General features: G+C 47.5%; 1 protein-coding gene across 5 annotated transcripts in view; it reads right to left on the minus strand.

Moving 5' to 3' along the window:
- PTGR2 (prostaglandin reductase 2) overlaps positions 1–22031 on the minus strand; it is a 1213270-nt gene that overhangs the window by 196409 nt on the left and 994830 nt on the right. The window contains exon 8 of one of the 5 annotated variants that reach the window (XM_069638761.1): positions 11954–12046. The exons of the other annotated variants lie outside the window; for them this stretch is intronic. Within the exon in view, the coding sequence (XP_069494862.1) occupies positions 12013–12046 (34 nt within the window). The 3' untranslated portion in view covers positions 11954–12012. Of the gene's footprint in view, positions 1–11953; positions 12047–22031 lie in introns of those variants that run through there. 5 annotated transcript variants of the gene reach the window in all.

The following is a 22031-nucleotide window of genomic DNA, read 5'->3' on the forward strand; positions in this document are numbered from 1 at the left end:
TGGGGCCAGCACGACATACTCACTGGTGACTGTCTGCCAGTCAAAAGCAGAGGATACAGAATGTCAGAAAACGTACGAACCCACATCAAAGGTGAGGTCAGCAAGATGCTTGATCTCGGGGTAATAGAGACCTCTACTAGTCCATGGTCTAGCCCAGTTGTGTTAGTACCAAAGGCCGGATCTAAAGAGCTTAGATTCTGCGTGGATTATAGAGCTCTTAATGCAGTCACCAAGACTGATGACCACCCTTTGCCAAGAACAGATGAGTTGGTGGATAAACTTGGCGCCGCCAAGTTCCTCAGCACATTTGACTTGACGTCAGGCTATTGGCAAATAGCCCTGACAGACCATGCCAAGGAGAAAACTGCATTTTCTACCCCCGTTGGCTTATACCAGTTTAAGGTAATGCCTTTCAGATTGAAGAATGCACCTGCTACGTTTCAACGGATGGTAAACCAGGTTCTGAATGGGATGAAGGACTTCTGCATGGCATACTTGGATGACATCGCAGTGTTCAGCAATTCCTGGGAAGAACATGTAACCCACCTGAGAGATGTTTTGCAGGCTCTTGGACGAGCCAATCTGACCATAAAGGCAAGTAAATGCCAAATTGGACAGAGTAAGGTAGTCTACCTTGGACATGAGGTAGGAGGTGGAGAAATAAGGCCTTTGCTCAGTAAGATTGAAGCTGTGCAAAATTGGACAACACCTACTACTCAAACCCAAGTGAGAGCCTTCCTAGGCCTCACTGGGTATTACAGGAATTTCATAGAGAACTATGGGACCATAGCTTCTCCACTGAATGTCATCTCCTCGCCCAAATTTCCTAAAAAGGTTAAATGGAACGAGGAGTGCAATCAGCCTTTTGAAAACCTGAAAAAGGCTCTTTGCCAAGCCCCAGTACACAGAGCTCCTGATTATCGCCAACACTTCATTGTGCAGACAGATGCTTCAAATGTAGGAATAGGTGCCGTACTCAGTCAACTGGATGGGAAAGGTAGGGAGCACCCCGTTTGCTTCATCAGCCGCAAGCTGAAGGATCCTGAAACAAGGTGGGCAACAATCGAAAGAGAGTGCTTTGCTATCGTGTGGGCTCTGAAGAAGTTTAGGCCGTACTTGTATGGTTCTACTTTTGTCATTCAGACTGACCACCAACCCTTGAGATGGTTAATGCAAATGAAAGGGGAAAACCCAAAACTATTGAGATGGTCGATCTGCCTGCAAGGGTTTGATTTCACCATTGAGCACAGGTCAGGATGTCACCACCAAAATGTTGATGGTCTCTCTAGGATGTATGTCATCGACTAGAGGTATGAGATTCATCCAGGAGTGGATTAAATCCTCCTGTCCCTTAGTCTGGGGGGGGGGGCGAGTGTTAGGGAGAATTCTCTGTTTAGGCTGAATTTCCTAACCAAGTGAGTCCCCCAGCAGCTTTGCTGGATTTCTGGAGTTTGTTTTTTCCATCCTGCCAAGAGTGAGACTCTTTTTCTCCCACTCTTGGACATGAATGTGTGTAATTCCTTTGAATGTCAATGTGTTCTATGGGCTATGGGGTCTTTTACTCCATAGGGTCTCATCTGTTTTTCTATGTGTGTTACACCGCACCCTACATGCCGTAACACTGGGGCGTCCTAGCGGACCCCCACCATAGACTCCATACCCGGGGACTGACTACTGTCTCCCCGGGCATGTAAAGTCCCCATTGGCTTTACTAGACCTAAATTTACTAACAGAACTAGTACAAACCATCTTATTGTGGACGTACTAGTAGGGATAATTCGATTACTCCTGGATCTGTTATTCGTGGGGGCACTGTCCCGTCCCCCCTCATCGAGTTTTGGCTGGTGGCAGTGGAAACTACTTGTTATGTTCGACCCCGAACATAACCCTATGGGATTCGTCCCATTGTTAGAGATTGATACTTTTTCTCGTTAGTTTCTAACGTACCACCGGTCTACTTATCGTAAATAAGTTTATCGGATGGTATTTTCTGCCAGAACTCGGTTTTTAAAATGGCGTCTGTGTTCGTCTCTGTGACTCCTAAACCACAGGTTGAGCCCTTTGTTCCACTTTTGGCGGGACTCTGTACAGAGACCCTCTAAAGTGGTGCCATTCTGTCTGGGTTACCACAGGGGTGTCGGAGGGGTTTTAGGCACCCTGGACCGAGTTGCCTTGCCAACTCCGGTCGCACTCTGGTGTGATTGGCCCAAGTGGTGAGCCTCCCCGCTCACCACTTAGCGTGTGTTGATTGACAACTAGGCTGAATGAATGGGGGTCTTCTGCATAAAAGCAGGGCTTTTGGGACTGGATCTTCAGAAGTCGCCACAGGACCTAAGAATCCGACGAGGGTAACGCTGAGCCGACCTGCACGACGACACCTCTGGTGGAGCCCTGCGGAACCGACTCACCACTTCCCAACGACAGAGGTGATCTCCCTGCCGGAGAGTCTCTTCCCCTGACTGGTGGGAACAACCAGGCCCCTTTGCTTTTTCTTCGCCTCAGGACGCAGTGGTCGAATTGCCCGTGCAGAGCACCTCAGCAACCGGATAGCCACTACCCCTGTACCGCGACCAAAAGGTGGTGCCTTGTGACGGAGCACTCCACGGCTGGTCTCTTCCCTGGTGGTGCACCAGACTTCACTTTTCTTCGACGACGAGATCATCTCTACTCTTGGCAAAGACCCGACGTGCATCCACCACCAGGAACAACTGCCCCCGCCGGAGCTGTCTCTCCACAAACAAGGTACCGTGTCCGCCTGGCTTCCCTTTCGATCGGTTCGAGTGAGGTGTCTTAATATTCTCCTTTCCGCTGGGTCGCCTCCAAGCTTTCTCACGTATTGTTCTGAACTGGTTCAATCTGCCGATAACAATTTGCTACAAAGACTCGAACGCATTTCCACTAGAGACTTTTTGGGACATATCGCCTTGCCTCTCTCCGAGTGGGCCTGGCCTCTGAACTTTATGATCTATTGTGGTTCTTGCCTTCTTGCCTTGCATTTTCTCCCTGTAAAGTATTGAACTGTGTTGACTTCGTAACCTGCTTATTTTTCTCTCCCGTCCTAACTAATATGAGAGTGTCATCTAGGTTGAGGCATACACCTCTGTCTGCAAATAAGTGATGCTGGTAGAACCTAGACTTGTCGAAATATTGTTAGGGGGATTGATCGTTTCTTCTTCGTAGAGTAATTGTGATTGAAGTGTTTGCCGTGATAGTGCCATAGTGTTTTCCATAGATGTTCCGTTATAAATAAATACCTTCATATCTTTACACTGAGCCTCATTGCGTGTTTGCTTGTTTTACTGTGAAGAATTGCCCTATATTGTATACTCCACATACTGCTTAACTCTTCTTGAGGGAAGTCTGACTGCTCAGCCACAGCTACCAAGTGAATATGTGTGGTACAGACTGCTACCAAGTGGGTTTACTGCCAAACACCTGTAGTCCTAAATCTTTTGCATTGGTCCTAGAGGGAACTGCACAGGTTTCCGCCTAACAGTGGGGGCCTGGTGGAGGGTGCCCCACAGTGCTGGGGGGTGGGGGTACAGGGAGACAGGAGTGGGGGGGCTGCTGGCAGGTGCCCCTGACTGGTGGGGGTGGGGGTGCAGGGAGACAGGAGTGGGGGCCTGGTGAAGGGTGCCCTGCACTGCTGGGGGGTGGGGGTGCAGGGAGACAGGAGTGGGGGCCTGGTGGAGGGTGCCCTGCACTGCTGGGGGGTGGGGGTGCAGGGAGACAGGAGTGGGGGCCTGGTGGAGGGTGCCCCACAGTGCTGGGGGGTGGGGGTGCAGGGGGACAGGAGTGGGGGCCTGCTGGCAGGTGCCCCTGACTGGTGGGGGTGGGGGTGCTGGGAGACATGAGTTGGACCTGAGTGGGGGCCTGGTGGAGGGTGCCCCACAGTGCTGGGGGGTGGGGGTGCAGGGGGACAGGAGTGGGGGCCTGCTGGCAGGTGCCCCAGACTGGTGGGGGGTGGGGGTGCTGGGAGACATGAGTTGGACCTGAGTGGGGGCCTGCTGGCAGGTGCCCCTGACTGGTGGGGGATGGGGGTGCAGGGAGACAGGAGTGGGGGCCTGGTGGAGGGTGCCCTGCACTGCTGGGGGGTGGGGGTGCAGGGAGACAGGAGTGGGGGCCTGGTGGAGGGTGCCCCACAGTGCTGGGGGGTGGGGGTGCAGGTGGACAGGAGTGGGGGCCTGCTGGCAGGTGCCCCTGACTGGTGGGGGGTGGGGGTGCTGGGAGACATGAGTTGGACCTGAGTGGGGGCCTGGTGGAGGGTGCCCCACAGTGCTGGGGGGTGGGGGTGCAGGGAGACAGGAGTGGGGGGCCTGCTTGCAGGTGCCCCTGACTGGTGGGGGGTGGGGGTGCAGGGAGACAGGAGTGGGGGGCCTGCTGGCAAGTGCCCCTTACTGGTGGGGGTGCAGGGAGACAGGAGTGGGGGCCTGGTGGAGGGTGCCCTGCACTGCTGCGGGGTGGGGATGCAGGGAGACAGGAGTGGGGGCCTGTTGGAGGGTGCCCCTGGATGCAGGGGGGTGGGGGTGTAGGGGGACAGGAGTGGGGGCCTGGTGGAGGGTGCTCCACAGTGCTGGGGGGTGGGGGTGCAGGGGGACATGAGTTGGACATGAGTGGGGGCCTGGTGGAGGGTGCCCCCACAGTGCTGGGGGGTGGGGGTGCAGGGGGACATGAGTTGGACCTGAGTGGGGCCTGGTGGAGGGTGCCCGACACTGGTGGTGGGTGGGAGTGCAGGGAGACATGAGTTGGACCTGAGTGGGGGCCTGCTGGCAGGTGCCCCTGACTGGTGGGGGGTGCAGGGAGACAGGAGTGGGGGCCTGGTGGAGGGTGCCCTGCACTGTTGGGGGTGGGGGTGCAGGGAGACAGGAGTTGGACCTGTGTGGGGGCCTGCTGGCAGGTGCCCCTGACTGGTGAGGGGTGGGGGTGCTGGGAGACATGAGTTGGACATGGGTGGGGGCCTGGTGGAGGGTTCCCCACAGTGCTGGAGGGTGGGGGTGCAGGGGGACAGGAGTGGGGGCCTGCTGGCAGGTGCCCCTGACTGGTGGGGGGTAGGGGTGCAGGGAGACAGGAGTGGGGGCCTGGTGGAGGGTGCCCTGCACTGCTGGGGGGTGGGGGTGCAGGGAGGCAGGAGTGGGGGCCTGGTGGAGGGTGCCCCACAGTGCTGGGGGGTGGGGCTGCAGGGGGACAGGAGTGGGGGCCTGCTGGCAGGTGCCCCTGACTGGTGGGGGGTGGGGGTGCTGGGAGACATGAGTTGGACCTGAGTGGGGGCCTGGCGGAGGGTGCCCCACAGTGCTGGGGGGTGGGGGTGCATGGAGACAGGAGTGGGGGGCCTGGTGGCAGGTGCCCCTGACTGGTGGGGGTGCAGGGAGACAGGAGTGGGGGCCTGGTGGAGGGTGCCCTGCACTGCTGGGGGGTGGGGGTGCAGGGAGACAGGAGTGGGGGCCTGGTGGAGGGTGCCCCTGGATGCAGGGGGTGGGGGTGCAGGGGGACAGGAGTGGGGGCCTGGTGGAGGGTGCCCCACAGTGCTGGGGGGTGGGGGTGCAGTGGGACATGAGTTGGACCTGAGTGGGGCCTGGTGGAGGGTGCCCTGCACTGGTGGGGGGTGACATGAGTTGGCCCTGAGTGGGGGCCAGCTGGCAGGTGCCCCTGACTGGTGGGGGGTGGGGGTGCAGGGAGACAGGAGTGGGGGCCTGGTGGAGGGTGCCCTGCACTGCTGGGGGGTGGGGGTGCAGTGAGACAGGAGTTGGACCTGAGTGGGGGCCTGCTGGCAGGTGCCCCTGACTGGTGGGGGTTGGGGGTGCTGGGAGACATGAGTTGGACCTGAGTGGGGGCCTGGTGGAGGGTGCATCACAGTGCTGGGGGTGGGGTGCAGGGGGACATGAGTTTGACATGAGTGGGGCCTGGTGGAGGGTGCCCTGCACTGTTGGGGGGTGGGGGTGCAGGGAGACATGAGTTGGACCTGAGTGGGGGCCTGCTGGCAGGTGCCCCTGACTGGTGGGGAGTGGGGGTGCAGGGAGACAGGAGTGGGGGCCTGGTGGAGGTTGCCCCACAGTGCTGGAGGGTGGGGGTGCTGGGAGACTTGCGTTGGTGGGCAGTGGTGCAAGGTGACATGTGGTTTGGCTGGGGGGCATGGCCATGGTGGATGGGCTGCCTGCGGGACATGTGCAGGTTAGTCCCCTGTGGTGTGGGCCGCCTGCAGGGGCCGTGGAGGGTGTAGAGTGAACAGCTGAGACGACCCACACGGCCGATTCACGTGTAGGACTCCACGGCACCCCTGGAATACACGTAGGCTGCTGTATTCGCGTGTGGAATTTCCCGCGCACCTTGGAATACACGTACCCTGCTGAAATCGCGTGTGAAACTTCACGCGCAACCAGAAATACACGTAACATGGACAATCGCGTGTGGAACTTCCTGCGCACCCCGAAATACACATACACAGGGCAATCGCGTGTGGAACTTCCCGCGCACCCCGAAATACACGTAACCAGGGCAATCGCATGTGGAACTTCCCGCGCACTCAGAAATACACGTAACCAGGGCAATCGCGTGTGGAACTTCCCGCGCACCCCGGAATACAAGTACCCAGGGCAATCGCGTGTGGAAGTTCATGCGGAACCATAATACACGTACTCTGATGAATTTGCGTGTCAGACTACAAGCGCACCCCTGAAATACATGTACCCAGGCGGATCGCACTGCTGGGGGGTGGGGGGGTGGTAGAGAGGAGTGGGGGCCTGGTGGAGGGTGCCCCTGGATGCTGGGGGGTGGGGGTGCAGGGAGACAGGAGTGGGGGCCTGGTGGAGGGTGCCCCTGGATGCTGGGGGGGTGGGGGTGCAGGGGGACATGGGTTGGACATGAGTGGGGCCTGGTGGAGGGTGCCCTGCACTGCGGGGGGGTGCTGGGAGACATGAGTGGGGGCCTGGTGGAGGGTGCCCCTGGATGCAGGGGGGTGGGGGTGCAGGGAGACAGGAGTGGGGGCCTGGTGGAGGGTGCCCCACAGTGCTGGGGGGTGAGGGTGCTGGGGGACATGCGTTGTTGATCAGTGGTGCAAGGTGACATGTGGGTTGGCTGGGGGGCATGGCCATGGTGGATGGGCTGCCTGCGGGACATGTGCAGGGTAGTCCCCTGTGGTGTGGGCCGCCTGCAGGGGCCGTGGTGGGTGTAGAGTGAACAGCTGGGAGGACCCACACGGCCGATTCACGTGTAGGACTCCACGGCACCCCTGGAATACACGTAGGCTGCTGGATTCGCGTGTGGAATTTCCGCGCACCTTGGAATACACGTACCCTGCTGAAATCGCGTGTGAAACTTCACGCGCAACCAGAAATACACGTACCATGGACAATCGCGTGTGGAATTTCCCGCCCACCTTAGAATACACGTACCCTGCTGAAATCGCGTGTGGAACTTCCCGCGTACCCCGAAATACACATACACAGGGCAATCGCGTGTGGAACTTCCCGCACATCCCGAAATACACGTAACCAGGGCAATCACATGTGAAACTTCCCGCGCACCCCGAAATACACGTAACCAGGGCAATCGCGTGTGGAACTTCCCGCGCACCCCGGAATACACGTACCCAGGGCAATCGCATGTGGAACTTCACGCAAACCCTGTAATACAGGTACCCTGCTGATATCGCGTGTGGAAGTTCACGCGGAACCATAATACACGTACCCTGATGAATTTGCGTGTCAGACTACACGCGCACCCCTGAAATACACGTACCCAGGCGGATCGCACTGCTGGGAGGTGGGGGGGTGGTAGACAGGAGTGGGGGCCTGGTGGAGGGTGCCCCTGGATGCTGGGGGGTGGGGGTGCAGGGAGACAGGAGTGGGGGCCTGGTGGAGGGTGCCCCTGGATGCTGGGGGGGTGGGGGTGCAGGGGGACATGGGTTGGACATGAGTGGGGCTTGGTGGAGGGTGCCCTGCACTGCGGGGGGGGTGCTGGGAGACATGAGTGGGGGCCTGGTGGAGGGTGCCCCACAGTGCTGGGGGGTGAGGGTGCTGGGAGACATGTGTTGTTGATCAGTGGTGCAAGGTGACTTGTGGGTTGGCTGGGGGGCATGCCCATGGTGGATGGGCTGCCTGCGGGACATGAGCAGGGGTGCAGGGTAGTCCCCTGTGGTGTGGGCTGCCTGCAAGGGCCGTGGAGGGTGTAGAGGGAACACCTGGGAGGACCCACACGGACAATTCACGTGTAGTACTCCCCGCGCACCCCTGAAATACACGTGCCCTGATGGAATCGCATGTGATACTTCCCGCGCACCCCGGAAATACACGTACCCTGCTGAATTTGCATGTGATACTTACCGCGCACCCCTGGAATACACGTGCCCTGATGGATTTGCATGTATTACTTCACGCGCACCCCTGATGTACACGTACCCAGGACATGCGAACCACTGAAATACACGTTCCCCGCTTGGCGTTTGCTGTTTGGCAGCCCTGTGTACTGGTCCAGGGTTAGCGCAGACATTTGCAATGAATTGGGAATTTTGATGGCTTTTCCTTGCGCGAGGGCGTTCTTGAGGGCGTAACTGGCGCTGCTGCAGGGTCGCTGCGCCACTCTGCGCCACGGCTGGTTTTGGAGGCGAAAATCCATGAATACGCTGTGCAATGAAATGGATTTTTTCGCACGCGGCTGGCGCAGTGTATCGCACGGGGACACTGTGCGCCAGCCGCGTGCGCCACTTTTGTGCGAAATTCTATGAATTACCCTGTATGTGTTTTCCAATGGGATTGTGCCATTGTAAAACACTTTTGTAAATCAAGCCCTATGTAGTTATGTACTTACAATACTTTTAAAAAAATAAGACACTTCCAATTTTTTTTTTAAAGAGCAGAAGCATTCTGATACCACTGTTGCAAATCAATTAAAAAAGGTGTAATAGTGTAATTATAAACATTCGTATTGGCAGTCATAGAAACATACAAAAATCCAGTATAGACACATAAATTAACTGGCTTACAAATATTAAACAACAAATATGTATGCATAAATACGTACCAATGCTATATCCTAACAATTGCAAACAGTATGATTTTAAATGGTTAAAAAGTGTAAGGTTACACTGTACTTTTAATTGTATGGTCCCATAACAAATGTTACCATACAAATACTACACAGCAAGTGTAGATTACAAAATATTTTGTGTAATAGCTTGAATATTTATATACGGTTAATGGGAATAACGTACAACTACTTCACAGCAGATATGTACTCATATCTTTAATTGCGCAATCATTCTACATTTTGCACAAACTTGTTAATGCATATTTAATGTACACTTAGTTACTAAATGAATGTACATACACATTCTGTTTAGTACATGTTATATACACACTTTATTGTGCATGAGCATAAACTACTTAAAGCTTTTATTAAACTAAAAAAGTCCACTCAAATACAAAATTACTTTTTGATAATAGTTTACATGCAACATATTAAAGGTTGTACAAAAAACAATTTTACTTACAGATAAATCATTACATTTATACAATTGAAAAAAATATACAAATGTTACAATGCTTACATGCTTATTAACATACTCATATTTATTACTATATGTACTTTTCTTAATAGATACAATATTAAGTTTAATGGAGAGCAAAGTCCAACCTCAAGTAATAAGGTAAATGAAGAAAAAGAAGTAAACTAACAACAACACAAACATCACCATAAACCTTGCAAGTGAAAGCTACTTTTATTACACATTTATTTTAACTAAAACATTTCAATGCAAGTAAACTAAAACACTAAAACCTGTATTATTTCATTTCAGCTGGAAAACACAAGCACAAGAAAAATTCTAAGAAATAAAAAAGACAAAGAAAAACACCACTGTCAAGGACAAAGGAAAACAAAAACAAAAATAAAAAAACTACAACCCTATTGTTTTTCAACAACAATCTAAAGAAAATGACAGTGACAGATCGCACCTAAGAGGTTGTCCCAGTAAAACAGAATGACAGCCAGTTTTTACTGCCAGAAGAAGTATTATTTTCTATTGCAGAACATCTAGAAACTATAACTAAAGAACATAATGTAGAACTTCAGAAAAGCAAAGAAAACATTCTCAACTCTATGCTGAGGCCCTTGAGTAAAACTATTCCTGTCAAGACCCCCCTTGAGTAAAAGTATTGTTGCCTGGCCCCCACAGAAGCCATATCTACTTATATTGTCTATCGAAAGCAACCACCATACGCCATTTTTGAAGAGTCTTGCACACCCCCAGCCATCATTCAAGTCCACCTAGGGGGCAGCCCAACAGTTTGAAGACCACTGCACTGGAACAACACAAAGTTCAACAACATCCTTGTGCCTTTTAACATGTACCGATTCAACATTAGTGCAAGGAATCCATGGTAAGTAGATTTTAACATATTAATAAACCGAAAAATGTGTTAGTACTTAAAACTTTCAAGCTGTTATTACTTAATAATATAGGTATTAAAAACATTCAAAAAGTGTGTGCACTATCCAATCTTTTAAATTCTGTTAGTAAACAATTCAACTTATTAGTAAATAGTGCATTTTACATGGTTAATCTACTATATATATAATATATATATACTAGGAGATGTACCCATGCTTTGCACAGTAAGTCTTACTAAAAATAAAATAGTAGCCAAAGGTATATTTATATTTTATACTTTTTACACTGTCTACATCATGGAACATACACACATGCCAAATTTCAGGTTTGTAGCCTTTTGGGAAGTATACTAACATTTCGAACAGACACACACACACACACATATCCACACATTTACCTTTTACATACAGAGAGAAAAGGGAAATGTGTGGATATGAGTGTGTGTATTGCCGAAATATTCAGCAAACTTCCCAATATGTTACAAAACTGAACTTTGGCATGTGGGAAGGTTCCATGGTGTAGACAATGTAAAAAGTAAGAAATATACATTTTTCTAATTTGTTTTAAGCATTTATTTTTAAAGTGGTCTGCAATGCTTGGATATATGTGTGTCTGTTCAGCATACTTCATAACATGCTACAAACCTGATATGTGGCATGTGATGAGGTTGCATGGTGTTGACAATGTAAAAAGTATAACATATAAAAATACCTTGTGCTATTTTATTTTTAGTAGGAATTACTGTACGAAGCACCGGTACAACTGCTAGTTCTACCATATAAAACAAAGAACTTACTTAGTGCTGCAACTAGTACCATTTCAATAGTGAAAAGTCCTGTTATTCTGAAAAAAACACACATTCCCTGGTACTCCTATGAGTACTATTTCAACGTCGGTTGTGCAGAAAATGAAATCACATAAGTTACCTATTCCTGGTACTGGTACCATTCCAAAGTGCAAAGTTGTGTTATCCTGCAAAAAGCACGTACATTGCATAGTACTACAACTTCAACGGTTTACAATTCTGACGTACAGGAAAACAAAACACATAATTTGGCTATTACTGCTACTAGCCCAATTTTACATCGCAAAGTGCTATTTTGAAGAAGAGAATGAAAACACAAATTGCCTAGTACTGATACTATGTCAAGTAGTGTTAACAGTAAAACAAGAAAAGGAGGCAAATAATTATACCAACATCTGGCACAATCCCATTTGGGAACTTAAGGTCTTGGCTCTGGGAATATTCTGAAACTCCTGAAAAAGATGATGTTCGAAACATGGCCCAAGTGATTGGCACCATCTGCAAGGTATCCCTATAAAGGGGTAATCCCAAACAATATAATGTAGGAAATTCACATATGTGAAAAAATCATGAGGATTTTTAAAATATGTTATATACTTTAAAAATGTCTATCAAGACAAAACAATCATGCACAGTTCTACTATATTAAGTAAAACTACAGAACATACATAAACATAGAAAACATATTGATAGTTTAACATTATAAAAAGTACATGAACCTGTACCTTTAAACGTTTGAAACAAATATCATGTGGGTGATTCTTTGGCACTTCCAACGTTATCCAATATTGATGAAGAATATGCAAACTCATTTTTGGGCTGCTTACACTGTGGAACAATTATTGCAGTAGGGGAAACTGCAAAAATTGAAGTATCGAATTAAGAGATGGTTATAAAAAATAATTGTAACTTTTTAAATTTAATTGAGTTTCCCAATTAATTGCTAATTTCACGCTAAGATAAAACATTAACTTGCACATTAGTAAAAACCAAGACACAAAATTTAAAATTAATACATTATTTATGCACATCAAAAAACATCCAAATTGTAACCCAATGATCACAAAACAAATGCATGCTATCTCAAATATGCGTACATTACTAAACTGTAGCACACATTCATAGTAGTAGGGCATATATATGACTAAGTAAAAGTTAGAGTATATAGAACATTAATCAACATTTAGCTTACATACAAATACCAATAGAAAACTACAACACATGTAAAAAATATATGCAATACACTTTTACATATCTCTGTGATGGGTATGAAGAACAACACAGGATTGTGCTTACCAAGATATATAAATAATAAGGTGGTCTGCATTAGGTCATTCTAGACACTCATATCTAATGTGTCTGATACATGTAAACAAAAACATAATAGATGACTAATTGCACCAATTCCTAGACAGTTCAAATTTCCTGAATTAGGTACAAATTGCATGTACAAAAGGCCTGTAAAATGCAGGTAGCTACAAAACTCAGTCCAAACATTTTTAGGTCGAGCATTCCCAGGCAACATGTTGATGTAGTCCTCCTCACACATTTGTGTCCAGGTGAGGGCTTTCAACCACATCTCTAGTGAAGGGGGGGATCGCCGTTTCCAACACTGCAGAATGCATTTCTTGGCCACAATCGCAGCCACATTCAGAAATCTAGCAACCCGCTTCGCATCGGTCCCCTCCCAGAGCCCGAATAGTAGAGACAGGGGGTCAGGATCAATACGAATCCCACATCTCAGAGAGAGCCCCAAGCACCGCCTCCCAGAGCGGGGCCAATGCCCCACAGGACCAGAACATGTGGGCGTGGTCCGCATTGCTGGATCTACATTCCTGACAGGAGTGGGAGTGGTCCCGTGCAAATTTCCCAACCGCGTGGGGAGTGTAATACAGGCGATTGAGTAACTTGTATTGAACGCATCTGACCCTAGAATTGAGAGAAACCTTGCGTGTATGCATGCACATTTTGGTCCACATACCATCTGTGATGTCCAACCCCAGATCGCGGCTCCAAGCATCCCGGACAGCGTGGGGGGGTTCTGCAGCTCGCGCCATCAACATTTTATACAGGGCGGACACTATGCCCCTGCCCCCTGCGGAATTCGCAATATAGCAAATCTCGGGGGACTTGGGGGGGTTCATCGGGATACGACAGCCACATGTCCTGGACAGTCGCTCTGAGTCGAAAGTATTGCAGCAGCTCCAAAGAGGACTTGGAGTGCCCTGGCCTCCATGCATGCGGGGTGATAAATTTCCCATCGGGGAACAGGTCGGAGAATGATCTGTATCCCAGGTCCAACCAGTGATGCATCAACAGCTTATCTTGTGTGGGGGTGAGGCCAGGGAATGACCACAAGGGAAGCCATTTATAGTACAGGGGGGAGCCGGAGTGGGGCAGCAGAACCTGTCTCTGATAGTGGAGGCCACCGGGTCAGCAGGGGCGTCCGAGCGATACGAGTGGAGAAGAATAAGAGACATGACGTTTACTTCCGCAGTCGCGAGGATCTCAAGCTTGACATGGGGAGGAGGGTCCTGGTGCTGGTACCAGTGTGTGGCGTGCTGAGCTTGTGCAGCTATCCAATACTGAGTAAGATCAGGTGCATTGAAGCCCCCTTTCTCGTAGGGCAGAGTCATAAGTTGCCACTTCCTACGCACGGCACCGGAATGCCACAGGAAGCGAGCGCACTCCACATGCAAGTCGGCAAAGTATTGTTTCCCGGGCCAGAGTGGGACGTTAGCAAATATATATAGGACCTTTGGGACTATGATCATCTTGATTAGGGATAGCCTCCCTGATAGTGAGAGGGGAAGGTTACACCATCTTTTCATCCTAGTCTCAGTATATTGCGCGGCCGCCCCATAGTTGTCAGACAATAGAGAGGACTTCAAGAGGGACACCTGGACCCCCAGGTATTTGATGCCCTCGGGGGCCCACTTGAGCAGGAATTCGCATGCAGGTTGGGAAGTTGCGGGTGTGAGGGGAAAGATTTCTGACTTAGTGTAGTTTATAGTGAAGCCCGAGAATGTGCCAATTTTGGTTATCTCACGAATGATCGGGTCGAGATGGACCGATTGGTCTCTTATGTACAAGAGCACGTCGTCTGCATAAAGTGATATGATTTCAGGGTGTCCCGTAGCCGTATCCCTTTACGGGTATGGTTGTCTCTGACACTATCCGCCATGGGCTCAATAGCCATCGCAAACAGGAGGGGAGAAAATGGGCAACCCTGACACGTCCCCCTATGGAGGGTGAAGGGAGCTGAAAGGTGAGAGTTGACCAGGACTCTGGCCACGGGATTAGTATATAGCTGTTTAATGCAGGCCATCATGTATGAGCCGATCCCCATCTTCTCCAGCACCGCCGACAGGTATTGCCATGAGACCATGTCGAACGCCTTTTGGGCGTCTAGCGTCACGGCAACCGCGTTGGCTTTGGGGTCTATCCTAAATGCACATACGTTTAAATGTATTTCTTTGTGTCAAAATATTTTAAGTTGGTGTATTTTACATGACTTGGTTAATATAAAATGTGTTTATTTACATTAAATTACCTAAAAAATGAAACATAAATGACTAAATGTACTGCAGTTTGGTGCACAAATGTAAATTTAAAAAGTATGAATTACATGCTATGTGAATGATAAAAGTATATACATGTGTAACTAAATGTTTATGTAGACAAAAATATATGTTTCTACATCGACAAAAGTAAGTACATATTTACACTATACATCACTACAATTGTGTTTCATTCTGCATCATTTCCGTTTTCTGCATTTATCATTGGGCCCCCATTTTAGGCATTTCTCCTTCTATCCAGGTATCCCAAATCTAGGTGTCACTGCATTTACTGTTGTGCCCCATTTTAGGCATTCCTCACTCTACTGAGCAATCCCAAATCTAGGTGTCACTGCATTTACTGTTGTGCCCCCATTTTAGGAACTTCTCCCTCTAAGCAGGTAGACCAAATCTAGGTGTTACTGCATTTACTGTTGTGCCCACATCACTCCCCCGTCCCTCCGGGTCCCTCTCCCACTGCTCCGGCTCCTGTTCTAGGGAGACCACATCTGGCGAGACCAGCCAATCACGTTGGACCTAGAAAAATGACACTGAAAATGAACTACATCCAAGTTTAAGGTATGTATACCTTGCACCATGTCAGTGGACACAGAACCCAGGCATGGCCACCCATCTATGCACTTTCGAATGCAGCTATGGCTATGCAATTCTGGTCTAGCAGCTCGCATAGCCATCCACATTGAAACCCGTGGCGTACCTCAACACCGTAGCCATTAATATACAGCAACAACCTACAGAAAATGTCAGTCTAGCTGGGCACACATCAAATCTCTGGCACTAGCACTCTATCCTAATCCACCAAAAGCACCCGCCCATGTGCCTGACCTCCGGGCTGCTTACTGGAGCTAAGCCAGCCCTCCTAAGTACAAACCTGGCAAAATGCACATATGCATCTTATACATTAACTCTTAGAGTCTCCCACACATGGGCTACAATCACCAAGGTTGTTCCAACCACAAACCGCATTGAAGCCATACAAATGGGGAAAGGGCGCTATATAAATGACAAATACAATACAATTTTAAAAATATACATACAGTAAACATATCACATGTACGTATAGATAACAAAGTTCAATAGTGAAATAATAGGAAATTAATACATATTGTATCAGATAAGTACTGCAAGTTTACAACTATGTTATTATTTATTAGTATAAATCAAGTACAAAATTACATTATTTTTTGTTTAAAAAGTAATCATGCTTATGTGTATTTGGTATGTAATGATGAATGTAACAAAATGTATGTGCATTTACTGTTTTGTGTTAAATTCGCACAATAGACATGTTCGTATTTGCTTAAAGTACAATACATGCAATAAAAAATTACAGCTGAGGTATTGTAGTAATTTTTTTGTTATTGTGATATTTGGTTTATAGCATGTGCCACACTTAGATGGAATCACGAACTTTAGCCTGCACCACAGTTAGATGAAACTGTGAACTTTAGCCTGTGTCACATCTAGATAGAAATGTGAATGATAGCATGTCCCACACTTAGATGAAATTGTGAACTTTGGGCTGCGTCGCATCTAGATAGAAATGTGAATGACAGCATGGGCCACACTTAGATGAAATTGTGAACTTTGGCCTGCGTCGCATCTAGATAGAAATGTGAATGATAGCATGTGCCACACTTAGATGAATTGTGAACTTTAGCCTGCGCCATAGTTAGATGGAATCGTGAACACTAGCCTGCGTCACATCTCGATAGAATTGTGAATGTTAGCATGTGACTCACTTAGATGGAATCATAAACAGCATGCGTCACATCTAAATAGAAATGTGAATGATGACATATGCCACACTTAGATGAAATTGTGAACGTTGGCATGCACCACTCTTAGATTAAATTTGTGAATGTTAGCCAGTACCAAATCTAGATAGAAATGCAAAGATATTCACGCAACATATCTAGAAAGAACGTAGACATTCCCGTGTTCACCTTGCAGTGACCTCTCAGCTCTGAAAAGCCAAGCCCTGCCCCAGTTCTGTCTAACCCTGGCCTCTCTGGAAGTTAAGTCATGCATGTTAAGGATTAATAAAGAACCTCTGCCAATCACTGCAGGCTGCATGCCGCACAGTTACGCATTCCGCTATATATCTGTATCCCCATATATATATCTGTATCCACATATATACCTGCATCGACCCCTGTCCCTATATATCCGTATGTCGCTATGTATGTCCCCACCATCCTGTTCACATGCCTGGTCTCAGGCGCCTTACAGATAACCACCATATCACACCACTACGCTTACTCTGTACTATACACCATCACTCAACTAGAACACAGCTATACCCCTGATAATTCGGCCTAGCTGTTCACATAAGAATACGACCCCATAAACCCCCATCACCCTGCTAAAACGCAGCTAGCCGAGCACATTACGGCCTAGCTGCTCACATAGGCGTTCCTCAGGCCTAACACAGCCAGAACCCAGTCTGGGTATCCACCCACCAGACTGCACACATTCAACTGATATCCTCAGCACCACCAGAAAACACAACAGGAGGTTGAAGGGATACAAGGCCCTCCTCTAACCAACCCTCATATAGGTACTTAACCTTTAAACACAGACAACAAGGGGCAGCGTGCTCTATTGCAGCACAGTAATAGCCAAGGGGAAACCAGTATTGCGAAGGGAGATATGCTACTAATAAATTAAATTGTGAAGCATGAAAGTTATATCAAACAATCAACAATTTTATTAATACAAGAATAGCACCAGTCGAAAACAACAATAGTTAAAAATTAGAGTAGATTTACAGGGTAAAATACAGTTGTGAAGTAGAACCAGTAGTGCAACTGAGTAGATTACTCAAGCAAAGCTAAACATTGCACAAATATAGCAGACAGCAATTTGATTTGGTTATGGGCTTCTAATCAACAGCCCTATAATGTCAGTAGTGTCAAAAAAGTGTCTTGTGCTGTGCAAATACGCGATTTAATCACACTCAACACTCCATTTGTTCTCATCATCACTCACTCATACACATACTATCAGCAGATTCATCCAACATGTTTCTTTCCATATCATAAAGTGCAAAAGTAAAGGGAAATTCATCAGGGACTGTCTGGGGTAAATTCTATGCACTGCAGCCCGCAATTAGCAATACAACAATATCATAGAGAGTTAATACATCTATTATGGCAGTAGCTACTTGTACTCATCGTCCGTCTCATACCTGTTGTCCGTCTTGCAGTATCAGTGTTTATGTACAAGCGCCCTGATGCCCGCGGGCTACCGGCGCTATACAAAAACTAAATACATACATACATACATTATAGAAACAATCTAACAAACAACTAGCACTAGAATAGTGCTTAGGAAACACTTCATACACCTCAAAGAGAATGGAGAGTTAAGGGTGCAGCCATGATTCGACAACTGGAAACACAGGGTATCACCATATGGATATTAGGGCGGAGGATCCAGTTAGGTTCTCTAGAAGAAAGATGGAGAGTCGGGTATGAACTTCCTTCATACAATGGAGCTTCATTTTAGAGAAGTGTGCATAGTAAGTAGCAACCGGATGAAAAGAGAAGTCGCTTCATGGGCATTCGTTTGCATCAGAACGTGGCTTCTAAATGCGGCTGCCTGGTGTGCTCCTTAATAGCGGCGTCGCTGCCAGCCGTCGAGGTCAAAAAGCGCCATGTGGGTGCTGTCAGCGGAGTGAGACATGCACTATGGTGTCTTTGCGGGCAGTTCCAAAGTTCACTCTGTGCTGTATGTCGTCCGGATACCGACACGTCAGGTTCCGGAAGAATCACACCACACCTATCGCTAGAAAGCAGCTATCATCCGACAACTACACCAGCTGCACACATATCTGGTGCACCCACACACAATACAACACTATCTCTCTCTACTGACCTGAACTGCGGTTCCCGAGGGCGTTCAACCTACCAGCGGTTTGAGGTCATACCAATGATAGATAAGGCGATATGTAAATGCCAACATAACATAACATAACCAAAGCAACCTTACACAAAGAAACACATATCCAAAAGATAAAACAGATTTTAGAAAATTAAACAATCCTCACTGTATAAAAACAGAAACACATAGTAAAAATTGATACATAGATAAAATAAGTGATACATTAATTCCCCACATTAGCTGAGACCAAAAAAGGTCAATAGAGAAATTATTTTCAGTTGGAACATTTTGTTTGAAACATCTTCCTCTACTTTCCCGAAAGTACAGACAAGCAGTAATCCAATGTTTGAAGGTTTTCTGGTCAACCGTACAATCACAGAACCTACAATAGATGTTATCAAGTTGAGACTGTTGGCCTTTCCAGTGAAGAATACGTTCTTTCAAATGAAACTGGTTGAGCGAAAACATAGGTAAACATCACAGACTTTGTTACATGGCAGCCGCTGCAAATACCTGGGGATACATTCTATTTGATGGATTAATTTTGCATATTCAGTATACGTGGAGTATAGATAAATTGCATCCACAGTTTCCACCCAATCTAGTTTGTATAGTGTTGCCTTTACATAACCTGGTCGTTGAACTAGTTACTCTTCCGTGCCACCAATATGGATAAGGATGTCATGCCATAACAAGAATATGTTATGTATTCTTTTAACAAAAGAATTGACAGAAAAGACTGTAGCTTCTTTAGTAGTACAGAGCAGATCCATGTAAAGGCTATTAGGCGGCGTGCACAGAATCTTTCATTAAGTAGCCAACAAGTGCCAGGTACAGTGGGCCTTGAGCGAGATAAGGCAAAGTTCGTGCCTAATAATGAAATTTTGAATGGCAGTAGAAAGACCCAAGACCTGTTTCCACAGTTTACTTTGCACAACATTTAAGTAGTCACCCATGTCCAGTAGGCAAAAATCAAGTCCATACAAAAGCTCACGTTATACCTTAGCAAAAAGAAACACTGAATGGGCAAAACAGAAAATATGCACACCTTTCTGTAGAGGCATTTCATTTGGGAGGTCCAGGAGGAAATCTTGATCTTTATGCCTTCCTTCCATATAAGACCTGAAGAACGACTGCTCAGGTTTTACCCCAAATACCTAAGGGTGTTCACATGTTTGAGTCTCTCCCATCCAGACTCCAAGAACCGTGTTTTATAACTTTCCATCCCTTGGAAAAGATGACAATTTTAGATTTGCCCCATTGGGAAATAGATTTTTGGAAATGCAATATTGGGCAAATATGTTTAGCTTAAGTTGGAGGCCGCTGGGCGTTCTATCAAAGAGGATCACATTGTCTGCAAAGGCTAGCCAATCCGATCTGAGACTGCATAGTCTTGCCAGTGTCATGATCTCACCCTTGCACAAAGCCTCCATATCTCGTACATAAAGATTGAAGAGTACAGGGGCAACAGTTACGCCCTGCTTCAAATCCACCCAAGTCCGAATGCAAGAAGACAAAGAACCCTCACGTGTAAGGCGCACCCTCAATGTGGTGTTTGTGTGAAGCAACGTTAAAAGCTGAACCAACTTTTTGGGTACATTCCAACTTACAAGTTTGTTCCACAATTGTGATCTCACCACACCATCAAAGGCACTGGATAAATCCTGGGAGGCCAACGATATTTATCTCGTCATCCAGGCCTGGATGGCACAACACAGGCTCTATCTTAACGACGATAAAACAGAGCTACTCCTCCTAGGCTCACAACGTAGACTTAACAAGCTAGATTCTGACTTTGACTCCTTCATTATCGATGGTAACACCATCAAGGTGTCCAAGGACGCTAAAACCCTTGGCATTTACCTTGACTCTATTCTATCACTAAAAAGACAAACCAACGCCATAACCTCCTCAGCGTTGTGCACCTGCAAACTGTGTCGACCCTTCCTAACCACGGCTAACTGTACAACTTAGCCAGAACACTGGTCTTGTCGAAACTCGACTATTGCAACGCACTCTACTTTGGCACTTGTCAACGGAATACAAATAAATTACATGTAATCCAAAACAACACCATTAGAGCAGAGCGGAATGTCCCCAGAAATCACCATATCTCTGATACAAGATGTAGTCTACACTGGCTACTGGTCAGGCAAAGAATTGCTATCAAATCTTTATCATTTAAGCATACGTGCCTTGCAAACTGTGCACCTGGCTACCTATCAAATCTATTCACGTGCAACATAACAGACCGTCCTCATAGAACGGGCCAAGCTCACTGCCTCATGGTACCGAGGTTCAAACTACAGAGGGCTGGAGGCAGCAGCTTCCCGGTGCTTGCAGCAAAGCTATGGAACTCTCTACCTTTGCCACTCAGAACTGAACCATCCTTCCACTCATTCAAAAGCAAAGCTAAAATCTGGCTTGCAACTCAGGACCAATAGATATACTGATCATGCCTAACATATTTGCAAATAATGTACCGTACTCTGGATACTATGCCTCCAGCCATGTATATATCTTCTCTCATGTTTACTACTACTATATCTCTGTAAATATCTTCAATTGTCTATTTTCTCTCATATGTAATAATGTGTAAATGTATGCAAATGTAACCCAAGAAATGTAACTGTAACCTTTTAAGAAATGCGCCCAGATGCCTGTGGGCTTGGCCTGCTATACAAATAAATAAAATACAAAATAGACCACCCCCACATCCTTAGTGTGTACATTGGAAAGAAGATGCACAAGAATAGTGGAATTTAGTGGAGTGTTTTTCCTCAACCCAACCTGGAATTTCAAGAGATGACTCTGTTGCCTAATGTGGTGATCGAGGTCACTCAGGAGTAGAACTGAAAAGATCTTGCAGGTGGCATCAATGTGGGCAATCGATCTATAATTGCCCGGGTCAACAGGGTCACATTTCTTGAAGAGTGCTATAATAATCGACTGAACCCAGGAAGGCGGGATGTGATGGTACATAAATACTGCATCAAAGAGGGCTTTAGAAGGGTTGCCCACAGGGAAGGGGAGCTCTTGAGAACAAAAGGTGGGATACCATCAGGGCCAGGGGCCCTGGATGATTTGAGCCTTTAATGGGCCAAATTATGTCAGACATTTCCCTTTGGCTCCATTGGTCCCACATTATATTCAGTGCAGGAAATAATATCTCCTGGAAGCGAATATTTAGCCTCAAAGAATGCCACCCAAGGGGATTCAGGGATAACAGAGTCCATAGCCGGGACAAGACCCCCACAAGCAGAATTAAGGTTGGCCCAAAAACTAGCTTGTTTGCCCGCACACAAGCTATCCAACATGCACAAATGATCTAGTTCAAATGACTCACAAGTCAGAGATTTGACCAGATTTGTATGAG

The sequence above is a fragment of the Ambystoma mexicanum genome, chromosome 14 (genome assembly GCF_040938575.1).
Source record: "Ambystoma mexicanum isolate Mex_15411 chromosome 14, UKY_AmexF1_1, whole genome shotgun sequence".
Classification (NCBI taxonomy): domain Eukaryota; kingdom Metazoa; phylum Chordata; class Amphibia; order Caudata; family Ambystomatidae; genus Ambystoma; species Ambystoma mexicanum.